The sequence below is a fragment of the Globicephala melas genome, chromosome 1, assembly GCF_963455315.2.
Source record: "Globicephala melas chromosome 1, mGloMel1.2, whole genome shotgun sequence".
Lineage (NCBI taxonomy): Eukaryota > Metazoa > Chordata > Mammalia > Artiodactyla > Delphinidae > Globicephala > Globicephala melas.
The window spans coordinates 35,571,179-35,598,513 of record NC_083314.1 but is presented as its reverse complement, the minus strand read 5'-3'; the positions used below and the strand labels follow the sequence as shown (position 1 = coordinate 35,598,513).

General features: G+C 46.4%; 1 protein-coding gene across 13 annotated transcripts; it reads right to left on the bottom strand.

Moving 5' to 3' along the window:
• Positions 1-321: 321 nt before the first annotated feature.
• On the bottom strand, positions 322-27,296 carry PFKFB2 (6-phosphofructo-2-kinase/fructose-2,6-biphosphatase 2). Of its 13 annotated transcripts, none has more exons than XM_070043652.1 (17): positions 26,055-27,291; positions 25,426-25,629; positions 24,208-24,315; positions 18,169-18,294; positions 17,556-17,717; positions 17,063-17,129; positions 16,856-16,930; positions 16,430-16,486; positions 15,408-15,532; positions 13,397-13,604; positions 12,660-12,806; positions 11,797-11,901; positions 10,913-11,042; positions 10,080-10,142; positions 9,756-9,820; positions 8,968-9,159; positions 322-2,615 (listed from the first exon to the last, which is right to left on the bottom strand). In XM_070043652.1, the coding sequence occupies exons 3-17, from the start codon at positions 24,210-24,212 to the stop codon at positions 2,553-2,555; spliced, it is 1,590 nt and encodes a 529-aa protein (XP_069899753.1). In that variant the 5' UTR covers positions 24,213-24,315; positions 25,426-25,629; positions 26,055-27,291; the 3' UTR covers positions 322-2,552. The 13 variants fall into 13 exon arrangements, with proteins under 13 accessions (XP_069899753.1, XP_030728741.1, XP_060149885.1 ...); XM_030872881.2 differs by having other exon boundaries at positions 17,556-17,652; XM_060293902.1 differs by having other exon boundaries at positions 8,980-9,159; positions 17,556-17,652.
• Between the last annotated feature and the right edge of the window lie 39 nt (positions 27,297-27,335).

Here is a 27,335-nt window from a genome sequence, read left to right as displayed (position 1 = left end):
TGTGTTTTAGTCATTGCATGGCAACCAATAGGTGATCATTAAATATCCATTAAATAAATTAATAAAGTTCTAGAATGTTGATAATGCATGGCAGTAATGATCCCACTAATATCATTTTGAAATGTTAATGGAACTTGATAAAGGCAGAAGTCACCAGTTAAAACCACCAGTTGGAAATATATACACAATCTAATAATTTGAGAATCATTTTAAAGAAGCTAGCTTCAAATACATTATGCATGATGTTACTATTGTGTATGTATAATGTACCAAATATTACCTTCTTTTGTGTGTGATTTTAAAAATTAGCTGCACTTTTTAATTAAAAATAACTTTTATTACATTTCTTATTACAAAAGCAATACATATTATTCACAAATTTTAGCATGATCTTATTTATCCAGGAGGTAAACTTTTCTCCAGAGAAATGTATCTCTTGGTTTATACTTATAATAAAAATCAATGAAAAAAAAAAAGTATTCAAAAGAAATCCACTGTGCCTTCACACAGTTATTATCCTTTTACAGAAGACGGATACCTACATTCTGAAATTTTAATTTAAGGTAATACTATGGACTTTAAACTTAAATACTCAAAATACCTAAATTTCTACCAAACACAAATTACCTTACATTCTGATTAAATACATGCAGATATTAATATGGGGACTTAAAAATGCCTTACATGGGCTTCCCTGGTGGCGCAGTGGTTGGGAGTCTGCCTGCCAATGCAGGGGACATGGGTTCATGCCCCGGTCCGGGAGGATCCCACATGCCGCGGAGCGGCTGGGCCCGTGGGCCATGGCCACTGGGCCTGCGCGTCCGGAGCCTGTGCTCCGCAACGGGAGAGGCCGCAGCAGTAAGAGGCCCGCGTACCGCAAAAAAAAAAAAAAAAACCTTACATGGATGAATAAATAACTAAATAAAAACATTTATCAGATCATCAAAAGACAGTGTATTTAGATGCAGAAAGAAACCTGCATCACAAGAACAAAATCATTACAGTACAACATGCTATGAGCAGCTAGATGAAAATTACCTGCTACAGAGCAGGGTCAGGAGACTTTCTGAAGGCAGCTTTGTGCACTTAAAATAAGCTCCTAGTTGGTTGCTGAACTGCCAGCAGCCCAGCACATCACATCTTAGGTAACAGGGTCCTGTATCATCCACAGTATACAAGAACCATTCGGGAAAATTGCATTGCATCTTCTTGCTACTCACCCTCTTGACCAGCAAGTGGGCATCTGAATGAAAAGGGGGAAAAAATTTAAAAAGCTAATAACTTACTATTCTTTTTTTTTAAAAAAAAGATTTTGCTTGTAAGATATAGTATCCTTGGGAGCTTCCATGCCTTCCTTCAGGAGCAGTGACATATTAAAATTGCATCTGCAGGGACATATTTATACATTTGACAATCACTGATCTAAGGAATAATTACTTGGTTTATCTTTAAGGGAAACCACATGATTAATGCATTGAGGGCTTGGTGTCCCCCCATCCCATTCCCCCAAGGTTCTACATAAGAGACCAGTAGACCACAATAGTGACAACTAGCTAAGAGGAAGGGATTAGAAGACCAGATGCTCTTGAAGTCATAACCACAGCTTTCTTAGAGACCGTATCACGGTAGCAGACTCCACAGAAGGGCATGTCTCCCTGCACCTGTTCTGAAACCAAAAGAAGTCCTTGGGAGAGTTGATTCCCAAGGAAACTTCTTTTACTTCTTCATGTGATCCAAATGGCACCCTACTTTTCTCTCCAGCCCTCATTTCGAACCACGAGAGAGGATGATGTCAGCCCTCTTCAGCTGTGAGAGGCACACAGTATCAGGTAGAAAATACAGTAGCTACAAAAGAGAACTCAGAAGAAGGGTACATATTTTGTGGAGTCTTGTAGTCAGATCCTGCCCTCAAGGGGCCTGAAACAAGAAAAACTTCTCTAAACAAAAAGATTGCTACTAATGCTGCTCTTCCGTCACCGCAGAAGAGACGTTTTAGGGACTGAATTTCTCAGATACCCTCCATTCACCTGATGAATTTGTCTCGTTTCCAATGTGACAAAAAAGTGACCGCAAACCTATGTATATTGTACCCTAGCCTGCTCACTTGTAGTGGATGTAGAGACTAGCTCTTACAGCACAGAAATGGTTTGCTGGAGTTCAGCCCTCTCACTTGGAAACAATTAAATCTGAAGAGGTACATTTGCACATTAGGCAACGAAAGCCAGCTAGGGATACAGTCACAGGTCAGATGTTAAATGCCAAAATGGAACAGGATTGACCAACTTGGCCCAAACCTAGCAAAGAGATGATCAAAACGAAATTGGTTCAGGCTGTGAAATGTTTTGAGGCACAGGGAAGTCAAGTTTTTCAGTGTAACTGATATTCCCATTAGGCATGAGGGGAAGAAACGTGGTGCTTTTTCAGGGCTCATTTGGGTGGCCCCGAATGTCCAATCCCCACTGAACTTCCTGTTCAAGCCCCTTTGGAGCTGACATGCCAAGTTTTTCAGTAGGCCAGTCTCCCGCAGAGGTCTGGCCTCAGCCTTCACATCATCAGGAGAGCAATGGGGGGGCGGCCGGAGAGGAGAGCCTATGCACAGCCAGCGAGGTCTCCGCCTAGGAGCCAGAGAGGAAGAGAAATAAAGCCATTACACCGCCGCCAAATGACTAACGGAGGAAGTTGAGCAGAACCCTCACCCACCCTTCCAGCGCTCCCCGCGGCTCACATCCCCACATCCGCACACGTGCGTGAACACGTTGGTGGGCTAGCACACGCCCCTCTACCCTCGGGAGTCAGACAAACTCTAATGGCTTAGTCCTGAGCTTCCTTCCCTGAGGAACCGACCTTGTGACCATGTTGGACCAAGCACTCCTTTCAGACCTGGAGCTAAGCCACATATCCAAGATAGGAGGCGGAAGCAGTAGGCAGCCCCGTGGTAAAAGGAGAGTATTTAGGCTACATCAGCCAAAAGACCAGGCCAAAAAAATGATACTGCGGGCAGGGGCTACTTGGCTTCTGAGGAGGGTCCCTACCGCTGTAGTTATCCCGGTCCATCCTGAAATCAGTCATCAGAGCAGAAGTCAACTTCCTCCCATAAACTGGGATCCAACGTTTGAACTTGTGAGAAATTCTTCCCCCGGGAACAGTGTTTCTCAAATGTTAAATGTGTGTCGTCATCCAGTTAAAATGAATATTCTGATTCAGCAGGCCTGGGATGGGGCCCAAGAGCCTGCATGTCTAATGAGCTCCTGGTCCTTGTTAAGGTAACAAGGAATAAATAAGGCATGAGAATAGTGACACAATCCCACCCTTTTTTCCTATCCCCGAAGAAGTTAAATGCCATTCCACCCCACCAGCTGTAATCTCTTCAGAAACAGGAAGGTAATATTTTAGAAGGAAGAGTCCACTAAATTCTAAGAGATCGCCAAAGGTTTTTTTTTTTTTTCCCCACAATAAATAATGAGTTCCATGTTGCTAGTGCGAGTCAGAGCACAGTGTGGTCAAAGGTAATTTTTTCTTAATTCTTGTAGAGGCGCCAAAAAGTACACACGACTAAGTTCAGGTGCCTTCTATAATGTCCTTCCCACCTTCCCCAGAAGGTGGTGCAAGAGAGCCACGCCTCCACCAAGGACTCCAGTCACTCTGTGGACTGGCTTTTGCTGGTCTGACGCTCAAGTGCCAAGCAGCCTGAGGCAAAGTTTTGGGGGTGGGGAAGTGGTGGAGAACACAACCCAAAATACAAAACAAAAAACCCAGAAGCCTTCTGATAGATTCAAGTTACTCAACAATTTTATTTACCCATTCTACACACACACACACAAAAACACATTTCAAATACAGTTATACACCTTATGTGGATCTGAGTGCCATATTTTGACATCAATGTCACCAGATTAAATTAGAATGCTGCTAAGGATTAACATTCCTTCTTTCAACACAGCTTTGCCTAGGAAACATGCAGGATAGCGCTATTGCTTCGGTTCCCAACTCAGTCCATTCCATTTAACCCAGTGGTGCTCAGCCCACTCCCAATCCCTCCAAAGGGCACAGCTGGCAACAAGTCCTTTGCTTTTGCCACAGCGAAACTATCACCATTATCAGAATGAATTCATTTTGTTACTTCAACACAAGAAAAAAAAAAAATGGACACAAGCAATTCAGATACAAAAAACACTGAGTAGCTAAAAATTGGTCATGGATCCCCAGTGAAAGCCTTACTGAAAAGAATACTTTTGCCAAAATTTCCTTTGCATTTTTATTGATTATATTATAATTAAGAGGCAAATGGGTAGCGGACTAAAAACAGCAGCATTATCCAATGGAATGCTACAGCCCATAGCAGGGAAGCTGAGGACACAGAAAGTTCAGAAAGTGAAGTCCTGCCCAGAAATGGGGGAATGGATAGGATGACTTCAAGTAAAGGTAACAGTGTCAGGCTCTGAGCAGGCATTTCCTTAGCTGAGTTTACAAAATAACTTACAAGTGATGTTCAACCTTCATTTTCTACAAAATGATTAGAATGTGGCTGCTACTCTAAAAGAAATATCTGTTAAAAATCATAGTGTATAGAACTTCCCCCTAAAGAAAACATGTGGAGTGGTTACTTCCTTTCTTTGTAGGACATGTACAATAGACAGAGAATTGTAGTAACATGCATACAGTGTCAACTGGTACAATTAGAAAACAGTCAGACTTGTCAGCTTACAGATCTTAGTAGAGCCTGTTGGTTAGTCAGCATAGGGACCCTACCAGAATCTGTCAGGCAGCATGCAGACCCTACCACACTCTGTCAGGCAGTCAGCACATAGATAATTCTAGATACAGTGTTCTGGACATGATGAGTCTAAATTAAATTCCTGGACATACTTCTGATGTCTGTGTCACCTCGATCGGAAGTCAGAGATCAATCCTGCCAATGTTGCAACCTGATTCAAATTAAAATATTTAATTCCAATAAAATTATTTAATTCAAAGTAAAATATTTTAAAACACAAGTCAAAATGTATACCGGAAAACCTATGTAAAGTTATCAAATTTCTGGAAAACAAACACAACATGGCCTCTGGGCTTAACAAAGACAATGGAATGTGCATAAGACTATACAACCCAGATAGAGTTCCCTCAATTATTAGGCACTTATTCCCCTTGTCCTTTGGCTACCCCAAGCATCAGTGAGTTTCTCTGGTACTCAGACCTTCTACTCACAGATACACCATAAGATGGATTTATTTCCAAACAGCCGTATCATGTTTCTTCAAAATGCCAGTGTCTCTGAAGATCAAATGTGGGTTGCAAAGAGGAACACCCAGATCCTCACAGGAAACACTCAACCGTTCAGTCTAGGATACAAATATCTTGCACTCCTAAACCTAACTTCTTGGGAGGTAGTGGGTGGGTGGGGGATGGACAAAAAAACAAAAACCAGAGATAAGGATATGGGGCAGACCCCTGGCACAATGCGTGTTTTTAATAGATTTTCTTATTCTACTTTCCAACTGAATGCAAAACAATCTCCTTACCAAAACAAAAGCAAAAACAATACAGATAATAAATAAGAGCTAAATTCCAATTTAAGGATTAAGATATAGGAAGAGAAGCTAGTTGTCTAAATCTGCTTTAGATTCCTCTTCACATCTGTCACGCAATTCCTCATTTAGTTTTAAAGCAGGGAAAAGATAATCAGTGATTATCAAAGATAATACAGTGATTGTTTTCCTTTCCTAATTTTCTACCAGTAGATTAAATGCTAAAGCCTTCACCTATTTCTCCCATAACACAGCTGAAAGCCTCAGCAAAAGGTACTCGGGAGTTCATCCTTCCTTACTAGCATTCGTGATAAACACATAATCAGAGTAACGTGTATATACTACCGACACACACTCAAATAAGAAGGGGAGAGGAGGACAGGAAAGAAAAGATAGGGAACAGGAATTCTCTAAAAGGTAGATTAAGAGCTCTCTTCTATTCTATGCTCTCCTGGCTCCTTTCTGCTGAAACTTCTCTGGAGGGACCTTGCTCTAAAAACCAAACAACGCTGAAATCCTTGCTGTTGTCAAGTTCTAATTTCTCATGTCCAATCTGAGAATTATAAGACCACCTCACTCCTCTTCTTGGGGAAGCAAACTAACACATGGGGAGAATGGCAAAATATCGGCAGGCTGAGAACCCAAATGAACATCCCAGTGCCCTGTGTCTAATGCAGGGGTTTATAACAAGGTAAAACAATGCTAGTTTGCTAGAGAATTCTCTTCTCGCTAGGAGTACGCACAGCCCAAAGCCAAATCTTGGATCAAAATGCTCCTTCTCATGCATTAGTTCTGAATCACTCTCACCTCACAGCAAGAGAAAAGACTGAATGCCCATTTGGGCTAAAGATGCCACCAGCCAAGCAAAGCTAGACAAGACAACCTTGTAAAAGTGCCACACACACACCTCCTAGACCACGTCATTCTGGGGGACATTCCCACCTCCCAACCCTTTTAGTCTCATACATGTAGGACAAGAAAGAAGTCAGAAGGAATCTCTACTCCACTTCGACGTCCACATTCACAGACTCAACGTGTTGCTCTTTCACAAATGTTCATTTATTATAAATTATATGCTCTTTCTCTAAAATAACTTTTTCAGGGCAAGGACCTTTTCTGCTGCTTTGGTGTCTCCTTCTCCCACCACCACTCCACCCAGCCCAAAGCCCCACAAACATGGTCACTAGGTACACATTATATAATGGCTAAACAGGAATAGGAAGTTACCTTATGTCTGGAAGGCAATTTAGAGCAGCATCTAGGCAAGTGGCCTTTGAGATTGGCTGTGATGTCCTACTCAGGATGTAGGAATAAAGGACTCAAGGTCACAAGCCAGCTGCCTGTGATGATAACCTTTATCATCCCACAAGTTTTATCTCAGTACCTCTCTCCAGGGTGCTTAAAATTCTCAGCTATTATCATAGGACATTTATACGACATAGTGATTTGTTCCACATCACCCTGCAATGTAAAGTGTTAAAGCCGGAACAGGCTGCTGCCTGAAGTAACAATGAGGGGGTAACTTCATTCAATACTGTGATCTGCTCACACATCTAACTCCAGGAAACTGTCCTTTCAAAACCATGAGGAATTCAGAATTCCCAGGTTGACGCTTAGTCCAGGGAACTACTGTTTCTCCACCCAACAACACAAAATAGAGTTCTAACCTGGAGTATGATTCAGAATCATCAGAGAAGCTATTTAAACACATGCATGCCCAGACCCTAATCCCAGAGACTGAGTCAGAATTAAGCCTAGAGTGGACACAGGCATGTGCATGTTTCAAAAGTTCTATAGGGGATTCTAATGAAGATTCTTAGATGAGAAGCACAACAAAAGGCCTCCTATTACCAAACAGAAACATCCCTGGTAAATAGCTAACTTGCTCTCACTGGTCACCTCTAAGAGACAGATTGATAACTTTAAGGTACGGAGTCCTCTCTCTCTTTTAAAAATCTCATGAGAACTCTAGACTTGCCTCTCAGAAAAATGCACATACGTATATTCATGTATTTTGTATACAAAACTGGGGGAGGTATAACATCGTGGGCCACCAAGGGGCTAAGAATCCCTACTCTAAACATAACCTTGCAGAAAAAAATAAAATGACACAAGTAAATGTGTAAACAGTCAACAGCTAGACCCCACAGGATTCTAAGACTACTCTAGACACCAAGATGATATAAATGAACACCCTAGTGAGGGAGATTTAATTTATCACCAGGCTTTCCCAATATCTGGGGGAAAAAACTGCTCATGCAGAACATGTTTTGACTTAAAAAGGAGAATGTGTTGAGAATTACTAGAATGTGTTGAAAATTACTAGTTCACTAGCAGCTCTAGTGAACTCTTCTCTGCCTTTCCCTTGAGCAATTCAAACCTCAGTGGTGACTCCTAAATCTCACTCTGTCCTTCTCAACAGTCCTGGAGGTCACCGGCTTTGGCAGGAAAGTTCCTGTAGTTGGCAAAGAAGCCAGGAACCAATGGAGAAAATGTATGACACTCCTCCCAGAGCCCTGTAAGAGCTAGAGGCCAGCCTACTCTCCTAAACCTTACCCCTCTGCAGCCCAGAGACCTCACACCTCTGCAGCCCAGAGACGTATGTCTGAAAAATACAAACCAAGGTATTTCACACAGGCTGAAAGCCAGCTTCCCCCAGGGTACTGAAGACTTTAGGATTGTTCCTCAGGAAAGGAGGCAAGAGCTCTCATCCTATGTCTACCTGCAGTCTCTAGAACATCTGTGGATGTTCTGTAGCCTGGGCTGACCCTTGTAGGACCTGGCTTGAGAGGAAGGGAGAAGGGAAAAGAAAGGCTCCCCCAGTCCAGATCCATCTAGGCCCACTGCAGAGAACATCAATGGAGGGCAGACTTCTCTCCCACCCACTGCCCCTTCCCTCCTAGACAGACACACAACAATGCCATGCATCACACTGGGCAATCCAAAGGGGACACAAGAGGGGGGAAGAAAGCAGGCAGGTCAGGACTGTGAGTAAAGCACACCTGGAAGAGACAAAGGTGGAGGGCAAATGGGCTTCTGTGTCCCCCTCCACCCTGCCCCCACTTTACCAACACAAGGACATTAGTGAGTTTAGACACTGTGGATGGACAAGAACCACGGCGTGCTCAGCCTCAGCCCCAGCTCTGCCAATCACCCCAGGAGACTGGATCCCTTTTTCTCCTCCTCCAGACCCCCCCCAACAGAGGACCTGTCCTAAAACACCCAACTCGCCAGCTTGCCCCTGGGCGGGGAGACGTCTCACACCGTACACTAGCTAGGGTTGGTCTGGAAACACGGGACCTCACATTCTCTGCTAAGATCCACAGTGTGGGGCTGGTGGGGGTGGGGGTGGGGGGGTGGGAGCTGGAAGTTAAATGACTCCTTGGTGATTAGTGACAAGGGCAGGAGGCCAGGATGGGAGGGAGACACACGGTTACACCACCGGAATGCTGACTTGGGTCTTCGGCTGGTCGGCCCCTTCTTGCATGTCCAGGGCACGGAGAGGGCTGAGGGGCTCGAGGGGCCGGCTCCCAACACTGTAATTTCTTGGACGCCTTACTGTATTCGAACTGGACAGAGGCGTAAAGCTGTTCCTTCTCATCCTTACAGGGGTTTGGTTCTTGGGGAAGTTGTTCTGATTGGAAACGAGGGACACCACACAAATGAAAGCCAAGCCAAAAGCTCACTCTTAAACCACAGCAGCCTCCTGCGGACGGGGTCTCTCCTAAGACATGGGCCGCGGCCTGGTCCCCCAGCCCCGGGAGACTAAGGGTTGTGGGGGTAGAAGCTCCTTGAGCACCATACTTCAAAGCAGGAAAGAGGCTCAAAGAAAGGAAGGGGGTTATTTAAGATCACACACAGATTACCAGGACAGACCTAGGAACAGACCTATACCTCCTGACCCCGCCTTACAGGCACCTCTGGATCCTGCTTTCTAAAGGGAGTGCTTTCTGGGGGGAAAATCTGCATTTCACTTCTGCCAAACACTTTCCATAGTTTATTGGATTTCCAAGAGCCAATCCGCAAGGTTAAGACTCAGGAAAGAGACACTGATTTTAAAAAATAGTAATTCCAACATCTCTTCTTTTTGGAAGTGAGCAGACTACATGGGACATGAGTTCTGGATCGGTTTTCCTTTTGTACGTAAAAGAAACCCAGTCTCTCGATGTCAAAGGTTCAAAGACTCGAAGCGGTGGGGAACCAGCATGTCATCCGTGGGGAAATACTTACAGTTGGCTTGTCACGGTGAGTGTTCACAGCCTCCACGTTAAGTTTAATTGTTTCCACTTTGCAGCCTGAGAAAACAGAGGAAAGTGGAGAGGGCTTCAGGAAAAAAGCTCAAAGAAAAACTCCTTAGTTTCAGTATGGTAATAAAAGAACATATATTTTCCCCAATACATACATACATCCCTTTAAAAATTGAAGGCACTGATGGAACTTCCCTGCTAGATACAGGTGAGGAAGTTGAACTTCTAGGCAAACTTCAGAGAAAATTCAAAACTCCTGACCTTCCTCTATCCCCACCTCCTGCCCAGCTCCTAGGCTCATAGTTACCGTAGGCTACGGGAGTAAGTTTGAAGATGGTATGCAGAGGGCACCTCAGGTACGGCAGCTCATCTGAAAGCAGAAAGACCAGGTGGAGGAAGTCTCAGTATTATGAAGCAAGGTCAAGTTAGTGGAAGAGAGCATCTGAGGCGCTCCTGAGTTTTCTTTACCCTGACCTGGAGTTAGACATCTCCTCCTCTAAACCCACAGACAATTATCAACACAGCCTCCAAGGAAGCCACCCCAGCTACTGAGTGGCTAAGAAAGGAAAAAAAGCCCACTTTAGATCTTTCCCTGCAGGCAAAGCAAGAGGAAGTGCTGCAGCCAGGGCCCCACACAAGGGAAGACTGGGGCACTGTGGGTACCCCAAAGGTCAACCTGCAGGCTTCCCAGCAGCTCAGGTAGATCAGGAAGGGAAGGGAGGGGAGTATCAGAGAAGACAGCAGCACTTCCTTATTGCTCTCCCCAGAAACCGTCTACCCTGAATCCAAAGGATGAAGATGCTTCTAAGATAACGCCCTCCTAGTAGCCCAAGTAACAAGCCGGGAATGTTCAACCACTTTTCTAATGCTGCCAGGAGTGTTAGCGCAGTGCTGCCCCTTTAGCCAGGCAGGACCAAGAGCTAAAGCAGCAGTTGCTCTCCACTGGGGGGTTTTGTATCAGCAGAGTAAATTCAGCAAGTAGTTGGCCCAGTGGCTGCTGGGAGCCCCACACTGCTGCCTGAAGAATGTACTCTGATTTGAGTGGAAGAGTGGGAGGTCTCGTTGCCAGGGATCCTGGTGCCACCCCAAGTCCAGCCCCCTCCCTGTGGATGTGTGCCCGGCCCTTCCCTCCAATGGCACCTGCACCCTTGTCCAAGAAGTAGGCCAGGAGGCAGCGCATGACAGCCTGGTGGGAGATGACGAGGACGTTGCCCTGACGCTCCAGCTCCATGATGACAGGCTCCAGCCGCTGCACCAGGTCCTGGTACGACTGTGGGGGAAGTGGGGTGGGCTGGTAGGAGGCGCAAGCTGGCAGCCAAGTCGGTGGCTGTGTCCAGAGTTAAGAGGCCACTTCTCCTTTCTCCCCAGCTGGCTTTCCTCCTGGAGGTTTGGCGCCTTCGTGTCGCCTGCTAACCACCCCCAGCCCTGGTACCTCTTGAGAATACTCAGACTTTTCAAGAGCAATGTTCAGACCGAGAAAATTGCAGGTCAAGAAGAGAAAATCTGAACGCAGCCTGTGGGGTTCTTTTTCTCTCGACAGAATAGGCAAGAGTGCAAGGCAACAAAGGCTCCTAGGGATTTCCTAGAGCCCTGTTGTTTTATTTACCTTTGCCTCACCCCCCAGACTACGAAGCCACTTGGGCCAGCAAGCAGCCTTAAACACCACAGATGAGAGGAAAATCATTCATATCCCATACATTTACTTGGGGCCTATACCTGCTTGGGTGGGGCTGGAATGAAAAGAAAAGAAGTTACAAAAGACCACGTGGATTCTAACATATACTCAGCAACAGAGGCTATCTTGTTACCCTTTCTCTGGAGATCTTAACAAATAAATGAGGCATTGGACTGCCAACTGCCAGAGCTGAATTAAACACAGCAGGCCCCAAAGGTAGGAAGAGAAACTAAATGATGCCTTAAGTACTCTTTCTCGGTCCCCAAACTCACATTCAATCCTTCCCCAAAATTCAAGCTAAGCCCCTAGCAAAAGGTGGGGCAGTCACCCCTCGTGAGGGAAATCTCACCTCCCCTCCAGGATATCGATACAGGTATTTCTCTTCATCTCGAAGCGCAAACTCGTCTGGGTACCGCTCCTTAATCTCTGCATAAGTCATCTCCTCGCACACGCCCTGCAGGAGCCACACGGCTGGAAGAGGCGAACTGGACCCACACAGCCCCCCAAATGAAAAGGCGCCCGTGAAGAATATTAGGCATTCGTGCCAGGCACTGGGCTGGCTCCCTTCACGCACTGCAACTGACCGACTAGCAGGGTGAGGGGCCACTGGGAGAGGAGGCCGCCTCTCTAGCTTAAGCTGCCGCTTTCTCCTACTGCTGTGGGGAACTTAGAGGTCAAGAAAAGTCAGCAGGATAAAAGGAACAGGAAGCAGGGAAGGAGGGGAAACTGAAGGCACTAGAGAATTCTTGTAGAAGACATAAAAGGGTACAGAGGAAGGAAAGAAAAAGTGCCTACTTTGGCACTCAAGGACACAGAAAGCCAAGAACAAATTGGAAAGGACTTTTCCAGAACAGCTGACCAGGTGGCCTAAGGAGAAATTAAAGAAGTGAGTTGTCAGCTACTTCTTTTTCCTAGGAGGAAAATATATGAAGGGTCCAAATGGAGCTTCACCCTCTCCAGGTGCCAGGGGCTAGGTCAAAATTTGGTTCAGGTCCCATCACTGGCACAGGTGTGTCAAGCAGGCAGGAAGCCCTGATTGGGGGTGCATTGTTCCCACTTATTCCCTAAACTGGCCATAGATTCAGCTTCCTCAAAGTCTCTACTTGGTGTTTCTAGTTTTCTAGATGAACGGCCCACATGGTGACTTCTGAGAGCTCCTGCCTGAATAGGAGACCCTTACAGGCTTTTTAGCCATCAGACCTTCCTACTCACAGCATCAATCTCATTCAGAATCTTCCACTGCTCATAGGTCACCCCCAGAGATTCAGCGGTCTGGATAGTCCTCTTCAACTGACTTGTCCACACTTTGAGGTCTGCTATCTCCTGTTCCTCCAGAAACTTCCTTAGAGCCTGGGCAAACTGGGGTGTGAAATAAAAATTTTAAAAGAACACACACACACAGGGAATTCCCTGGCGGTCAGTGGTTAGGCCTCCACGCCTCCACTGCAGAGGACGCGGGTTCCATCCCTGGTCAGGGGAACTAAGATCCTGCAAGCCGCGCATGGCACGGCCAAAAAAAAAGAAAGGAAGGAAGGAAATACAGACACAGACACACACACACACACACACAGAGGACTGTTAACTCAGCCTGAAAAGGACAATGTGTATGACCCCAGTCAAACTCTGAAAGGTGCTACATAGTTATAATAAACCCAAGAGGAAATGAACTTTAACCAGAGCATCCTGTACTGTGCTGAGCATACAAGTTGAGCTCAATAAATATGGGACAGCTGAATGATCACAGCAGAAATGGTTCCGAGTTACGCACCCTTCAATACACAGCTAGAACCAGTGAATAAGAAAACGTCTCTTTACTTGCTTGACTATCTGAAACCACAGCCTAAACTCCAATAGGATTCAGTAAGAAGTAAGGGGATCAAAGAGATGACATCCACCATGCCCTTCTAACTCTAAGCCTGGGAAATCCAGCCTGCTGGCTAACTACTCACCTGTTTTCCCCGCACGGAGAGGCCTGAGTCACCCCCAATCTTTCCCAAGAGATTGAACTCGCTCTCTCCGTGCCGGCAAAGGTAAATGGTGCGAGGATGGACATGGATATTCATGAGGTAGTAGACGATCTTGCTCTGGATGTAGTCCTGGACTTTGTTCACTAGAAATCGCTGGCCCACGTTTATCACCTTGATGAAAGAAAGATCCCTGGGACAGAGCAGGGGAAAAAAAAAAAAAAAAGTCCCCTGGGTATGAAAATCTGAGGATAACAGGAGGAGGGGAAAGGATCTGTATAGTTACTTGCAGGCTCCCAGCAGCTCTTCTGCCTCTCCTGCCACACCCCGACCCAAATGTAAGGAATCAAATGGAAAGAGATGGATAGCTCCGCAGAACAAAGATGCAGTAAACTTTCCTGAACTTCTCATCAGGCAGTACCATTTCCTCAGTGCCTACACTGTGCCAGGCACTGTAGCTAAGTTAGATAAACAGAATTCAGGCTTCCCCTCAGGGGCTAGACCAGATGGATGACCTGAAGATTTTGCTAACCCTGAAGTTTGTTGAGAAGCACAGCGCCCACCTGAGGCGGTCAAGATGGAGTCAGAGTGTGGCATCTACCAGCGGGGAGGGGCGAGGAGGGGGGTGCAGAACCATAGACAGAGATCTCTGTGCGTTCCCCCCCATCTACATAAATCAAGTTTCTCTCAAAGGCACTCACATAGACTGTTTGCTTTGTGGCCATCATGGAATTGTTCTCACTATAAAAATAATAAGTGTTTATTCCAAAACAAATTTTTTTAAGAAAGAATGATGCAAATAAAAATTACCCATAGCCCTACCACCAGAGGTAACATCTACACACACACACACACACACACACACACACACATTCTTCTAGAATATTTTTCTATGTAGGACTAACTGAGGGCTAACTGACGAATATACTATTATGCCATATCTAGGGCAGTGGTTTTCAACTTCTGTATTGAGAAACACCTGCAAACACTAACATTGTGGGCAACATACTTGAAGGAACTGAAAGACTCGAAAGATGAAGCAGACCACTGAAGCAATTTAACAGTGGCTATGCACACTGGCTTGCCATCTGCTTGGCTTCAGGGCTGTATTCTTATCTGACTAGAGCTGTCCTGACTGCATGCTTTTTCAAAGGCCACCTTCTCACGGGTCTCCCTGTGCACATGTCATTCTTCAACATGGACTTGGCATCTTGCTACAGCTCTTTTCGCCCACACACGTCAAGTTAACCCTGTGTTCTATGCCACACTGCTGATAGGCACTGCCATAGTAAGTAATATATAAAAACCACTTAAATATATATATTTATATATGCATACACAAGTACAATATATTGTTTTATGCAAAACAAATTTACATATTATGTTATTTTACATATGGAATATATGCACATATATTCATATGTATTACTATATATTTTTATACATGTACATATATATATATATACCTATACACACACAATAAACTTTAAAAATTGATCAAAAACTGATGACACACCTCTAAGAGGTGTCCTACAATACCCTAATTCAAAACTACTGATCTAGAGCAGTGGTTCTCAACAGGGGGTGATTTTGCTTCCCAGGGGACATTTGGCAAAGTCTGGAAACCTTTTTGGTTGTCACAGCTTGGGAGTGCTCTGGTATCTAGTGGGCACAGGTCAGGGATCCTGCTAAAGACAGCTACAGCACAAGACAGCCCCACAGCACAGAATTATCCAGTTCAAAATGTCAATCATGCTAAGGTTGAGAAATCATGCCCTAGAGGACAGACCAGAAGAACTCAGGATAAAGAACACTCCAGTGTTCAGGTATAAGATTCAATCTGCCTAGAGGCCACATATCCATACCTTGTTTCCCTGGAATGATGTAAACAGAGGTCTGGATGGTCAGAGGGAAGTCTAGGGACAAGGGGAGAAAGGCTCTTTTCTCAAATGAGACCCCTGCCTCAGGCCCTTCAAACCTTGGCCTTAAACCTTACTTGTCATAGTTGTCTGGGTCAAGGGGTTGATAGGTGACTTTGTAGCACTCAATTCTCTTTAGGAAGTCCTCCATCACATTCTCCCTGTTCCTTTCAGGGTAGTCAGGGCTCGACACCTTTACCTCCTGGAATCACAGGGAGAGCAGGGCCTAGTCAGAGGTCTGCCCTTAACAGCCCTCCTGCCAACAGCCACTGCTAAATAAAGAAAAGGAAGGCCATAGAAGTGGCCTTTCACTGGAGCATTGGCAATCCCCATTCACTGAGCACCCCCTCCCTGTCCTGTGACCCTGGCAACCAAGAAGGGAAAGACAACTGGGGAGTCATGTGCCTGCCCTTGGCTGAAGGACAGAGGCAGTCACGCAGCTGAAGCAGTTCTTGGGCCCCAATCCTTTTATGTACCTTCCTGGGAAAACAGAATGGGATCCAATTTCTCCCCAAGGGCAATTAGAATAGGGTGCTTGATCTGATACACTGCTGACTCAGACCAGACACCTCTTCAGCAAGTTCCCACACTGCTGGGAGAGCACCACCATGACACAGTGCATGGATATCCACTCAGCACAGCACAGCACAACCATCAAATGGGCACTGGCATAAGCTGTGACCACACACAGCACGAGGTGCCCAGTGCATAGAATGCTGACCTCAATATTAGACAATCGGTGGGCAGATGACCTTCCTGTAAGGTGGCCCTGACAGATAATAAAGAGTCTGATCTATTCTAAGAATATACCTGGGTCTCAACGTCTAGCTAATACCCAGAACACAGGGCCAGGGCTACTACAGTTTAAGTTTGGCCTCTGTTCAACAGCTAATTCTTACTTTCTTCCTCAAAGCCTCTTTCTTTTCCCAAGGGAAGAGTGTGGAAGTACAAAACGGTGTTCTGGCAGATCAAAAAGATCACCCTGTGCTGTTAAACATGTCTATTTCTCTCTTTCATTACCGGGTTGACTCCCCACACCACCCCCACCAACACACACACAAGGCATAAAGAGGTGGTGGTGTGAGGGGATGTCACCTACCAGGATATTGGCAGCAATGACATCGGGATCATCGCAGACAGATTCCACAAAGAACACCTGGCCAGGGAGAGAAGGCAGTGATCAATGAGTCAGTAATGGCCAGGCTGTTAATTAAGAGCACACGCTCATATCTGCTCCACCGCAGCCAACACATCCCCTGGGATTTTCTTTCATGAAAGTGGCCTTCAAGGCCTCTTCATTTAAAAATAGCTCTTACCACGTCCCCACGGCCTCATACATACAGGCTAAGGAGCTGAGAAAGGACCTGAAAGAAAACACTCAAGGACTGGCGGTGACTCACCAAGAGGAGAGAATCAGATGTCCAATCCTGTTCTCACCCACCCCAGAATCAAACAGATCTGCGTGTCCCTCCTAACTCCCCACCTCCACTCACCCCTCCTCCTCCAGCTTGGAGGCAGATTCTACCTTGAAGGAATTCTCCTCGGCAAAGTTCAGAATCAAGGCCCTCCTCTCTCGAGTGGTATTGGTAGCATCAAACACCTGGGAAGAGAGCCCACAAGACAGATGAACGGGGACCGAGAAATGAAATCCCACCAAGGCGGACCCAAGGTGGGGCGGTGCAGCCAGGCTGCTGAAAGGGCGGAGACGGGGGAGGAGGCAGGTGAGGCTTACCGCAATCTGCCCACTGTCCTCCGTGAGATACGCCTTCACATCCTCCAGCGCCACCAGAGCACACTGTCTGCCGAGAGAGCAGAGGAATCAGCCAGAGGACTGGGCCGGGGCCAAGCTTAGGCACAGCCAGAGACATGAACAGCCGGGGTGCCACAGGGATCACACCCCTTCCTGTTCAGTTTCCCCACTGATCAAAAATTTTCCCTAATTAGACCTTTCAGCTTGCCCGTTGAGATTTTTCTACCATCCTATGTCTTTCCTCTTCCCCTGTCCCATGCACATGTCTTACCCCTCTGGAGCTTAGCCTACAAGCACACACGCAACTTTCTGAGCCCTGTTCTACCCACCCAAGCCCATGGCGAGCTGCCCAGCAGATAACTTCCACTTAAAATCCCCACAAGGTATTTACTGAAAGGGAAACCAAGCCCCATCACATCCAGCCTCATGACGGCCAAGAAAGAGCTGGCCTGGCAGTCAGGCCTAGAAGACTCACTTGCGTATCTTCATGGCCTCCTCGTTGTCATGCCGGAAGAAGTCATAGGATTTATAGGACTTGACCGCTTGACGCCGATACACCCCAAGATTAAACACTGCAGAAGACACCCATACCCTCCAGCAGTGAAACAATACGATGTCCCAAAGGGGACTTCTTGGTCTAATGTCAGAGTGGCCAAGGGGATGAAAAAAGCACCATGGTATGTTGGAAACAACACCAGATTAAGAATCAGGTTAAGTTCAAGTTCTGACTTACTAGAATTTGGACAAGTCTTAAATTGTCTGACTTTCAGTTTCCTCAGCCATTTTGGCTATTCCACATGGATACTGCTAGATAACGTAGATGTAAGGGATTTGGAAATGTAAAGCTTTATGCTCATTTAATTCTTAATACTCCTATCAAAGGCATTGCCCCCAGACTAGGCCAATTCAGCCAGGCCAGGAGGAACAAGTATATGGACAGGGAATAAATCCAGTAAACCAGGAAGCAGCCGCTACTGCTGTCAAGAGAACCCTGTATCCTTGATGCCAGGGAGAATAAGTCTCCCAGAGGCCTGTGAGGCCCAGGAACTGATCACTTCCTTTCCCAAGGAATGCATGGTTGCACCTACCTTTGGTGGGCACCCCAATCCAATTGAGGTAGCGTGTGAGTTTCTTGGACACGTAGGTTTTGCCCCGGGCTGGTAAGCCAATCATAACAATGAGGGTCGGGGAGTTGGTCATGTAGGATGCCCACGCTAGAGGGAAATGGAACAGAACAAAACTAAATAAAGAGGGGTCAAGTAAGGTTTGTGCATGGGGCTGGGACTTCACGGTCAGGTTTGATCCTCATACACCTCAATGAGGCCAGTGTCCAGGAGGACTGGAAAGGCAAAGGCAAACCAAGCAGATATCGGGGAAACCCTCCTAAAAGACAGTCAAAGGGTCATGTAGACTTCCAGAAAGTACCTAAACTAAGACACGTCTTTCCCACTTGGCCAAGGTCTTCACAGAGGTGCACAAGATGGAAAGAGAAAAAAAAGTGGCCAGGATTAGAAAGACAGTAACCATAGCATCTTCCTTAGCATGAGAATATCTAGTAACACGGCAGTGATAAAGCCATAAAGGAAAGTCTTGGGCCTGGAGATTCTACCAGTGCAGCACTGAGCCAGCTCCTATAACAGATCCAACAGAGTTTCTATCCTGAGGATCTCATCTATCCCTTCAGAACCACAGGCAAGAGTTTGCCCACGAAAAAAGAGCCTGGCCTTAACCCGTTTTGGCCTTTGTGCTCAGGCCACTAAGTTTAAGCCAGAACTTCTAAACCATTTAGACTGTGTCAACGCCTACCTGACATAGGTTCTGACTAGACCTCAGGAAGCTTCGTGGTAAAGCTGGCCCACAAGGGCATCACAGCCAGCCTGCCTCAAAGGCCCAAGTGAAAGCAAGACAGTTTAAAAGCAGGAATAGCCATTGGTCCGCCCTTCTTCAGAATACAATTGGTTTCAGGAATGCTCATTTACAGAGACAGGTCTCACTGGGCAGCTGGGGGCAAAGTAGATGCCCAGAGGCCAGGTGACTTGCCTAAGGACACGCAATGAGTCATGGGAAGGGCTGGCCCTAGAATCCTGATCTTGTGCTTCCTGGGCAGCTTTTCTCCATAAAAAGAGCCTCTGATTCCGCCATCAGCTTGCTCACAGGCGCTGGCTCCTTCCTGTCCATCCTGCCACAGAGGAGTGGTGGCAGAGTGCCCTGCAAGCTGCCAGCCATGTTCCTGGGGCCAAGACCCAAACTGAGGTCATCTGGGAGGGCTCAGATGGGAAAGGAGGGAGGCCCTGTGTGCAGATGGGGAAGAACCACTTTTGTCTTCGTCTTCCCAGCACTGCTTTTCAGAAGGTGCCCCACAGTAGTTGCCACTCTTCTTCCCTGGGACAAGGTGACCCTGTCAGGCTAAGAAACAATTCAGCAAAACTGGGGTACTTGGATGGGAACGTCATCCTTTCTTTTTTTGAGAGGGGAATGTAAAAAGATCTCAGTGGAGAAGTGGGCAGAGAGGTGTGGGTAGAGAACAGAGCTCGGAAGGAAGAGAGTTTCCTAGGGGTGTTTGGCAAGGAGTACCCAGAAGCCAAACAGGGCCCTGGCGGTGAGGGAGGGGTGGATGCCCAGACTTGGGGTCAGAGGGGTTGGCTTTTAGTCCTTTACCTACTACGCACACGGAAAATTCCCGGGCCTGAGCAGGAGCCCCTCCAAGGTAGGCAACGAGCAACAGAAGTGATTTTCATCTCTGTCCAAACAGGGAGCACAAAGACAAGCAAACGCCATGCTGCAGCCTCCGCTGATGTTCATGCCTGATCTCTGACCCCTAACAGACAGATCAGCTGCCTCAGGTTTCAGGAGTGAAATCCTCCTGAGTCTTCACTTTCTCCAGCCCTGCACTGCACTCTTCTCAATCACCATGGCTTGGCTCATTACCTGCACTTCTAGTACTGCTTGGTCCACACCTTCCAGCCCATTAGGCACTTCTCCCAAAGGTCCTGTTATCCTCCCTGAAGCTGAAAATGAACTGATACTTGGGAGACACTCTGAGGCCGACCAGGGAACCAGCTGCTCCATGTTTACCAAACTGGACAGAGAGTTCTAAGAACAAAAGAAAACACGGGCCACCAAGGACTCCCCACGGTGCCCCCAGCACCACACCTCCCACCTCTGCCCATAACACACCCACGTACACCTGCTGCAACCAGAGCTGCTCAATTTCCGGAGGACAAAACTAAACCACACTTCCTATCTCGAATTGCCACATGGGCAAAACTAGGTACATTCTGTCCTGCCTGTTAAAAAACAAAGCCATCACCACCTTAATTTGAACAGTAGACACTGTATGCTGATTAATTTTGGAGACAATGTAACTTACCCCTTGACAAAGAACGGAAAGCGGTTTCAATCCTGAAATTCTCTTCTACCTTCTTTACACAAGGTTGAACTCACTTTCTCAATCTTAAACTTATTTTCCCTTCATGAACACACTTCGAGGGAATGAAGGTGTGAGAACTTTCCTCCTACGGACAAAAAACCTCAAGCCCAGAAAAGGGAAGAGATTGGCCCACAGTCCCTCAATAGAAAGTCAAGGTCAGGGCTCTGGCCAGACTCCTGGTTTCATGACTGCCCAATCAGTCCTAGTACCAGCTCTTGTCAGCACCTGACAAAGGGAGCCACGTGGCCAGCATAACTCTGCTCTCTAATCTAAACCTGAAGGGTGGTCTAGAAGGCCAATGGTTCCCGGCTTTCTCATGACCAAGCCATCTTCCACTTTTTGCTCTAAACAGCCCCAATATTTTGAAATATGCTGCCCTTTAAAGTGTGCTTCATTAGTAATATCTTCTTTTTATTCATCAGAAGTCATAAAACTGCCAATTATGTCCTGCCGTTTGACTGATAAGCATAACATATCGAAGTTCTGCAGCCAAACGCTAAGAAAGTTTGTTTTAGTTAACCATCGAAGCTATAGTTTAATGCCCAATTTCTATCACGCGCTTTGAAATATTAAAAACAGCTAACAATGTAGAACTTTTGAGGGATGCTGATCAATGTTTCAAAGGTGTCTGCCTTTCCTCCTGTTATTTCTGTAGGGAAAGCTGCTAGCACAAACAGGTGTATATGCAAGGATGCTCACTACAGCATTGTTTGTGACGGTGGGAAATTAGAAACAATGTAAATGTCCATCAGGGAGAGGCTGGCATATCCACATAAGGCAATATCATGCAGGATGAAGTAAATATGAACTTATCGACATGAAAAAAATGTCCAGAATATAGCTTAAAAAAAGTGTGTGTGGGGGGGGGATAGTAGAACAAAATATGTACAGTGTGGACCTATTTCCATTAATAGGATACACCAGAATAAGATTTTGGAAAGAATCAAACATAACAGGGACAGGAGAAATGGTGAGATTTTCTTGCTTTTTACTTTCTTTCTGTATTGTGTGAATTTTTCATGAACATGTATTGCTTTTATAATTAGGAGAAGGTTCATACAGGGACTTGTCTGTTCCAGACCTATTCAAAATATCAAAGAATAAAAGAAACAAAGAAGGAAAAGCATGTAGACCTTCCCTGCTACCCCTAATTCCTGCTTTCACTGAGCCCTGAAACCAGTTATCTGAGCACCTTAAGGGCACCTCAGCCAGCACCAACCCCCCTTCTCCCCCACCCCTGGAGCAGCTGAAATTCCAGTACTGCTCCTTTGGAGGTTCTGGCTCCCTAAAGACATTCTTCAGCTCTCTAGTTCAGGCACTTCCCAAGTCAAAGTCAGCCAACAACAGGTATAATTAACAGCAACGGGCTAACGGGAAAGCTATTAATAAAGCAACTGCTGGGTGTGAACACTAAGCAGCCCAAGAAGCCTGTTCCAAGATACAGGAAAATAACAGAGAGAAGGGAAATAAACTAACACATACTCTCATAGACTGTCACAGTCCCACAGTCCAACCACGAAAGGAGAAAGGCGGGGGGGGGGGGGTAAATGAATGACAGTGGCTTCAGGATAACCCAGATACCTCCAGTGGGGGAGAAGAGGGTAGAACTTGGAAAGGAGAGATCAGGAATTAGAGTCTAGAGGAAGGAAAGAGACCTGGGATTACTGCTTCTTTGACTAATCAAAAGCCCTCAAGGCAAAAAAAAAATGCAAAAAAAGTTAGGAAGGCAGGTAGGAGAGTCCCATGGAGAAAAAGCAGAACTAGAAGGACTGACACTGAGCATTGCACAGGGTCAGAGACTCCCACAGTTATCAACTCCCCCTGACCCCCAAACACCACCACCTGTTCTCTGCTCTTGTTGGGCTCAAGTGTCCTAGTAGCACGAGGGCACCTCTATTTAAAGTGTGCATTCCATATCCCCAAATCTGGGTTACCATATTGTCAAACAAGAGGAGAAAACATTTTTTACTGAAAATATAATTCTTCACAGAGCTCTTTTAAAAAGTGAGCTCCCAGCACAGCATTTAGACTATAATTCAATCTATATATAATGTTTCAGGAACAAACACAACATGCAAATAGAGTCACCAGTGAAAAATAACACAGTTTAGCCACATGCCCAGTACTCTTCTAGAAGCTGTCCTGTATTTACTCATTCAATTCTCACATCACTCTGGGGAGAGATACTATTAGTATCCCCGTTTTATCAAAAAGTAAACTGGGGCATGGGGCAGAAAAGCAAGTTGGTCAAAAGCCCACAGTTAGGCAGTAGTAAAACCAAAATTTGAACCCAGGCAGTCTGACTCCAGAGGCTGCACTCAAACGTCATGCTATGCTAGTTATCTTCCACAGGGTGTTTGCCCTCAGTACCTGGCTTCCTGCCCTGGCGGAGAAAGAAGACCCTAATCATAGAGGTGCACCAACCCCAGTATCACACCCAAACAACCTGCCTCTGCTGCAGCCCAAACCCCCAAAAGCCTCATCAGTGCTACGTGAAAAGAGATGACCATCATGAATCACGAGACTGACAAGGTCATGACATCAAGGTTGAGACTCTGGGGAAAGCTTGCAACATGAGATGATTCCAGGTCTCATGCTAGTTGGCTGTTTCCACCTGCTGATATATATAACCACTGAAGTGAGAAGAACTGACTGATAGCGTTCCAGAGGAACCTGGTAGCAGGGACAAGAGTTAGCTTTCCTAGAGGTTCCCCAAAACATCTGGGGACAAACTGCTCAGGACCTTTTGGCCTAGGCTCTGCAGTCTTGCAGTCTATAAGGATGCTTAGGCATGCAGACGCATGGGGACAGGAAACAACACTTCATCTCTCTGCAAACCCACCTGCTGTCTCTGTCTAAAAGATGGGCATGGAAATGCTCCTGTGAAACCCATCCCCAGAGCAATGAACCTGCAGGGAAAATAGTCTGCAGAGTGTAAAGACTAAACCTGTGAGAAAGTAAGGTGCCCAAGACATGGCGAGAAGTGAAATATCAGGGCCAATTCCCCTTAGGCCTGTAGAAATAAGCTAATGGTTCTTACCTGCAATTTCTGCTGTGAGCAGCACCCTCACAAAACTTAGCCCAAGAGATAAAGGGAAACTGTTAACAGTATCAACCCCAAGGAATTCCTGCACCCTGCTACTCAGCCTTACTCACTGCGTGTACAATAACACTGGCTCTAACTTGCAGCATCAATCAACTGTGCAGATACCCCCAGGGTGGGGGAGATAGAGATTCAGTTAAAGAAAGCAGGAAGAATATGCTGGGCTAGGGCTTCCCTGGTGGCGCAGTGGTTGAGAGTCTGCCTGCCGATGCAGGGGACACGGGTTCGTGCCCCAGTCCGGGAAGATCCCACATGCCGCGGAGCGGCTGGGCCCGTGAGCCATGGCCGCTGAGCCTGCGTGTCCAGAGCCTGTGCTCCGCAACGGGAGAGGCCACAACAGTGAGAGGCCCGCATACCGCAAAAAAAAAAAAAAAAAGAAAATGATGGGCTACACCAGCAGTCTAGCCCCAAGGACAGACAATTCACTGAGTCTACTTGTTTCAGAAAGGAAATTCCCCTGGTAGACTTTGTTTTAAATTACCATGTCGAAGAACTATTTCTCACTCCCACCAAGCAGCAAAGTCTAGAATTACAGCAATATTCTCAAGGTAAAATCCTGGGAGACAGCAGCCCCTCCTCTTTACCAACACTCACAACATTTCTTCTCTGACATTCGTAGATTTGTTTTGGTTTCATAGTTGTTGTTGTTCTGTTCTGAGGAAGGGGCAGAATTCCCAGACATGGCAGCTCTTCAGGGGATGTCTGGAAGGGACAAAGGGGATGTAAGGACGGGAAGGAAGGAAATATCCCTCAAAATACTCAAAAGAGGATCAGTGCGGTATAAGTGAAAGAACCCTGGGCCAAGGGTCAAGTCCAGCCCTCATTCTCCCACTTAATAGCTACATGCCCTAGGATAAGTCATGAATGTCCCTAGCCCTCTGTTTCCTTATCTGTGAAGAGTTGCACCAGAACCCCGATCTATAATGCTGACTTAGGAGTGTACATTCACATGAATTATCTCCTTCAATCCTTCCAATAATCCCATAATAAAACAGATTTTGCTACCATTATTACTTCTCCCCATTTTACAGATTGAAAAACTGACGTTTATCAAACTAAGTGGCTTATCCAAGTTCCTTCCTGACCTCAGATTCCAATTTAAGAATCTGGGGAGAGTAGTGGCAGCAGCTGGGGGTGGGATGGGTTGCAAATAGATCAAGTTCATTATCATAAAGTAATTGCAGTCCAATGGTAGAATTCAGTTCTGAAAAAAAAATAAGTGGGGAAATCTCAAACATGTTCCCTTAAGGAAAAACTGTAGCTAGACCCGGGGACAGCCCTAGCACGTCACTATTTCTCCTCTCAAGCCCTTGACCGCACCCTCTCCCCATCTATCTCCTAGGAAGCAGTCTATGGAAGAAACACTGGGGAGCAAAGAGGTGGCAAATAACTTCTCTTATTCTGGTGGTAAATAACTTCTCTTATTCTGAAAGATCACTTTCAGAATAAGGGGTAAGTCCTGACTCGAACGGGGGTGGGAGAGCCCCGAGTTCACTGCGCAAACCCAGACAAGGGACTCGTGAGGAAGGAAAGTCCTACTGCTTCAAGGATCTTGCACTGTTATTCCACTGACCACACAAATCCTCTAACTCACACGTCAGCTGCGTCTCTGGGTCCCTAAACGTCCGCACTCCGGCAATGCCTGGGGGCCCGCACTTCCCCGAAACAGCTAGGCTTCATCTTCCCGCTCCTCATCAGGGTGCACGCAGCCCCCCTTCTCTCGCCCGCCTAACCCCTTCAAGGTGCTGTACAGCCGTCGCTCACCCTAGGACCCCTCCTAAGATCCCTCCGGGCTGTGGCCCCAGCACCTACCCGGTAACGCGACAGCCAGGAGCCGACACGGTGGCCGGGGTCCGGCACACCAGTCTCCGGAGAATCACGTGCCTTGCCTGGCTCCGCCCACTCTCGCGTTGGCCCTCACCTGGAGAGAATCGTCCACCAATCGAGCGCCCGCAGGCTCCAGGGGGCGGGGCTCAAATCGGAATCGCTGTCGCTAGCTCCGGAAGAAGGTTGGAACTGTGAAGGAGAAAGATCACAAGCTCGCAAGTTTACCAGCACTGTGGAGGTTAGTTACATCGTTGCCTGGCAACTAATAGGGATGGGGGCGGGGTTAATTAAAAGCACGACGTTTTTCATACTCTCGCGAGAGTGAACTAGTAGACGTCTTGAAAGGGTGTGACTTTATGGTGACGGGAAAAATTTTTGCGGAGATTAACGCTTTCCTCCCTGAATCCCAGCGGGACCTCGTTAGATCCATGAATTGAAAAGTAAGCTATAGAAGAGGCTTTGCTAGAGTAAACTACCAAAGTACTTAAGCTGATTACATCTTAGGGTGTTTGCATATTCCCTTAGGTCAGACACTGTAAACTAAGAAAATCAACTACTCTCATCGCTGAACCAGGGGCTTCCCTGGACCCATGCACATACTCCAGTGGACTTACCACCTTATTTATTCTCCCGCTTACAGCCCACGCTGTAACGTCTGTTATGGCCATCTTGAAGAACAAAAGAGGAAAATTGCTCCAGGAGAAAACTGGCTCATGAAAGTTTTGAAAAGATGCATAGTTTCCATATAACTTATTCAGAGGCAGATTTTTACAGTGGAGGTGAGTTTGCACATTTCAAGTGAACTTTTCACAGTTGCCCTCAGGCCCATTTGATGCTTGATTGTGGTGATAAACCCCCTCTAAGCAGGGTAGGCTTTGCTCCTCTGGATCCAGGATAAAAAAAGAACGAGTACATATTTCTCGGAAGAGAGGTAAATTCAGAGATGTTTTTATTCCTCTTTCACCTGGGGATTAAATTCATCCTTCAAAACAGCTCAAATAGTACCTCCTCTGACGCTTTTTACAACTCCATTACGTCACAGTTGCCCTCTCTGTGCCTATACAACTCCGTTTTATCCATTCAGCAAGTATTTACTGAGCACATATTTGCGAGGCACAGTCCTTTGTTCTAGGGATACAGGGTTGAAAAGGGTCACATAATCTAGCATTATCACGTTGCTATGAAAGTCAGTAGTTATGTGTCCTTTACACACCACCCTCTCTCTCGATTACGTGAGTAATTTGCCATTTTGAAGGCAGGAATGGAGTCGCCTTGGTATTTGTATACCTAGGTCCTGAACTGGAATCTGGATGACACATGTTGGTCTTCTTCATTCCTCCTCCTTATACTGCCACCACCTCCTGAATGTAGCAATTGCCCTCAGCCCAGATGCTGACCTCATATTGCGCTTTCTGATGTGGCAAATGGACGTTTTCAAGTTACAGTCTTATGGAGGTGGAAAGGCCAGTCTTCCGGCCCCCTTAACCTCGATGAGTCAATGTTTGCTGCAGCCATGAGTCTAGCCACGAGTATTTGTTTGTCTTTGACTGGTCATTTGAGTCACAGACCATTCTTGGCATTCGTTTGCATTCCGAACTATGATTCTGTTTCTCCCGGTGTAGTTTGGAAGCCCCAATTTAATCATTTCCGACCTAATTGCAAGGATACATTCCACTGTATTCGATTCAGGAACTCCTTCCGCCGCTCTCTTCCCTTAAGCTTATATGCTTCCGACGCGGAGGGTACCTCACTCGCTCTACAGGTAGCAAGACCAGTCGTACGTTAGGAATACGGGTAAATCTTCATCCTTTGCCTCCTGAAGGGGGTGATGGTGAGAGTCAGTTATCACTTTAAGAGTGTGCTAAAACAGAAGCCGCAGAGTATCGCGAGAACTG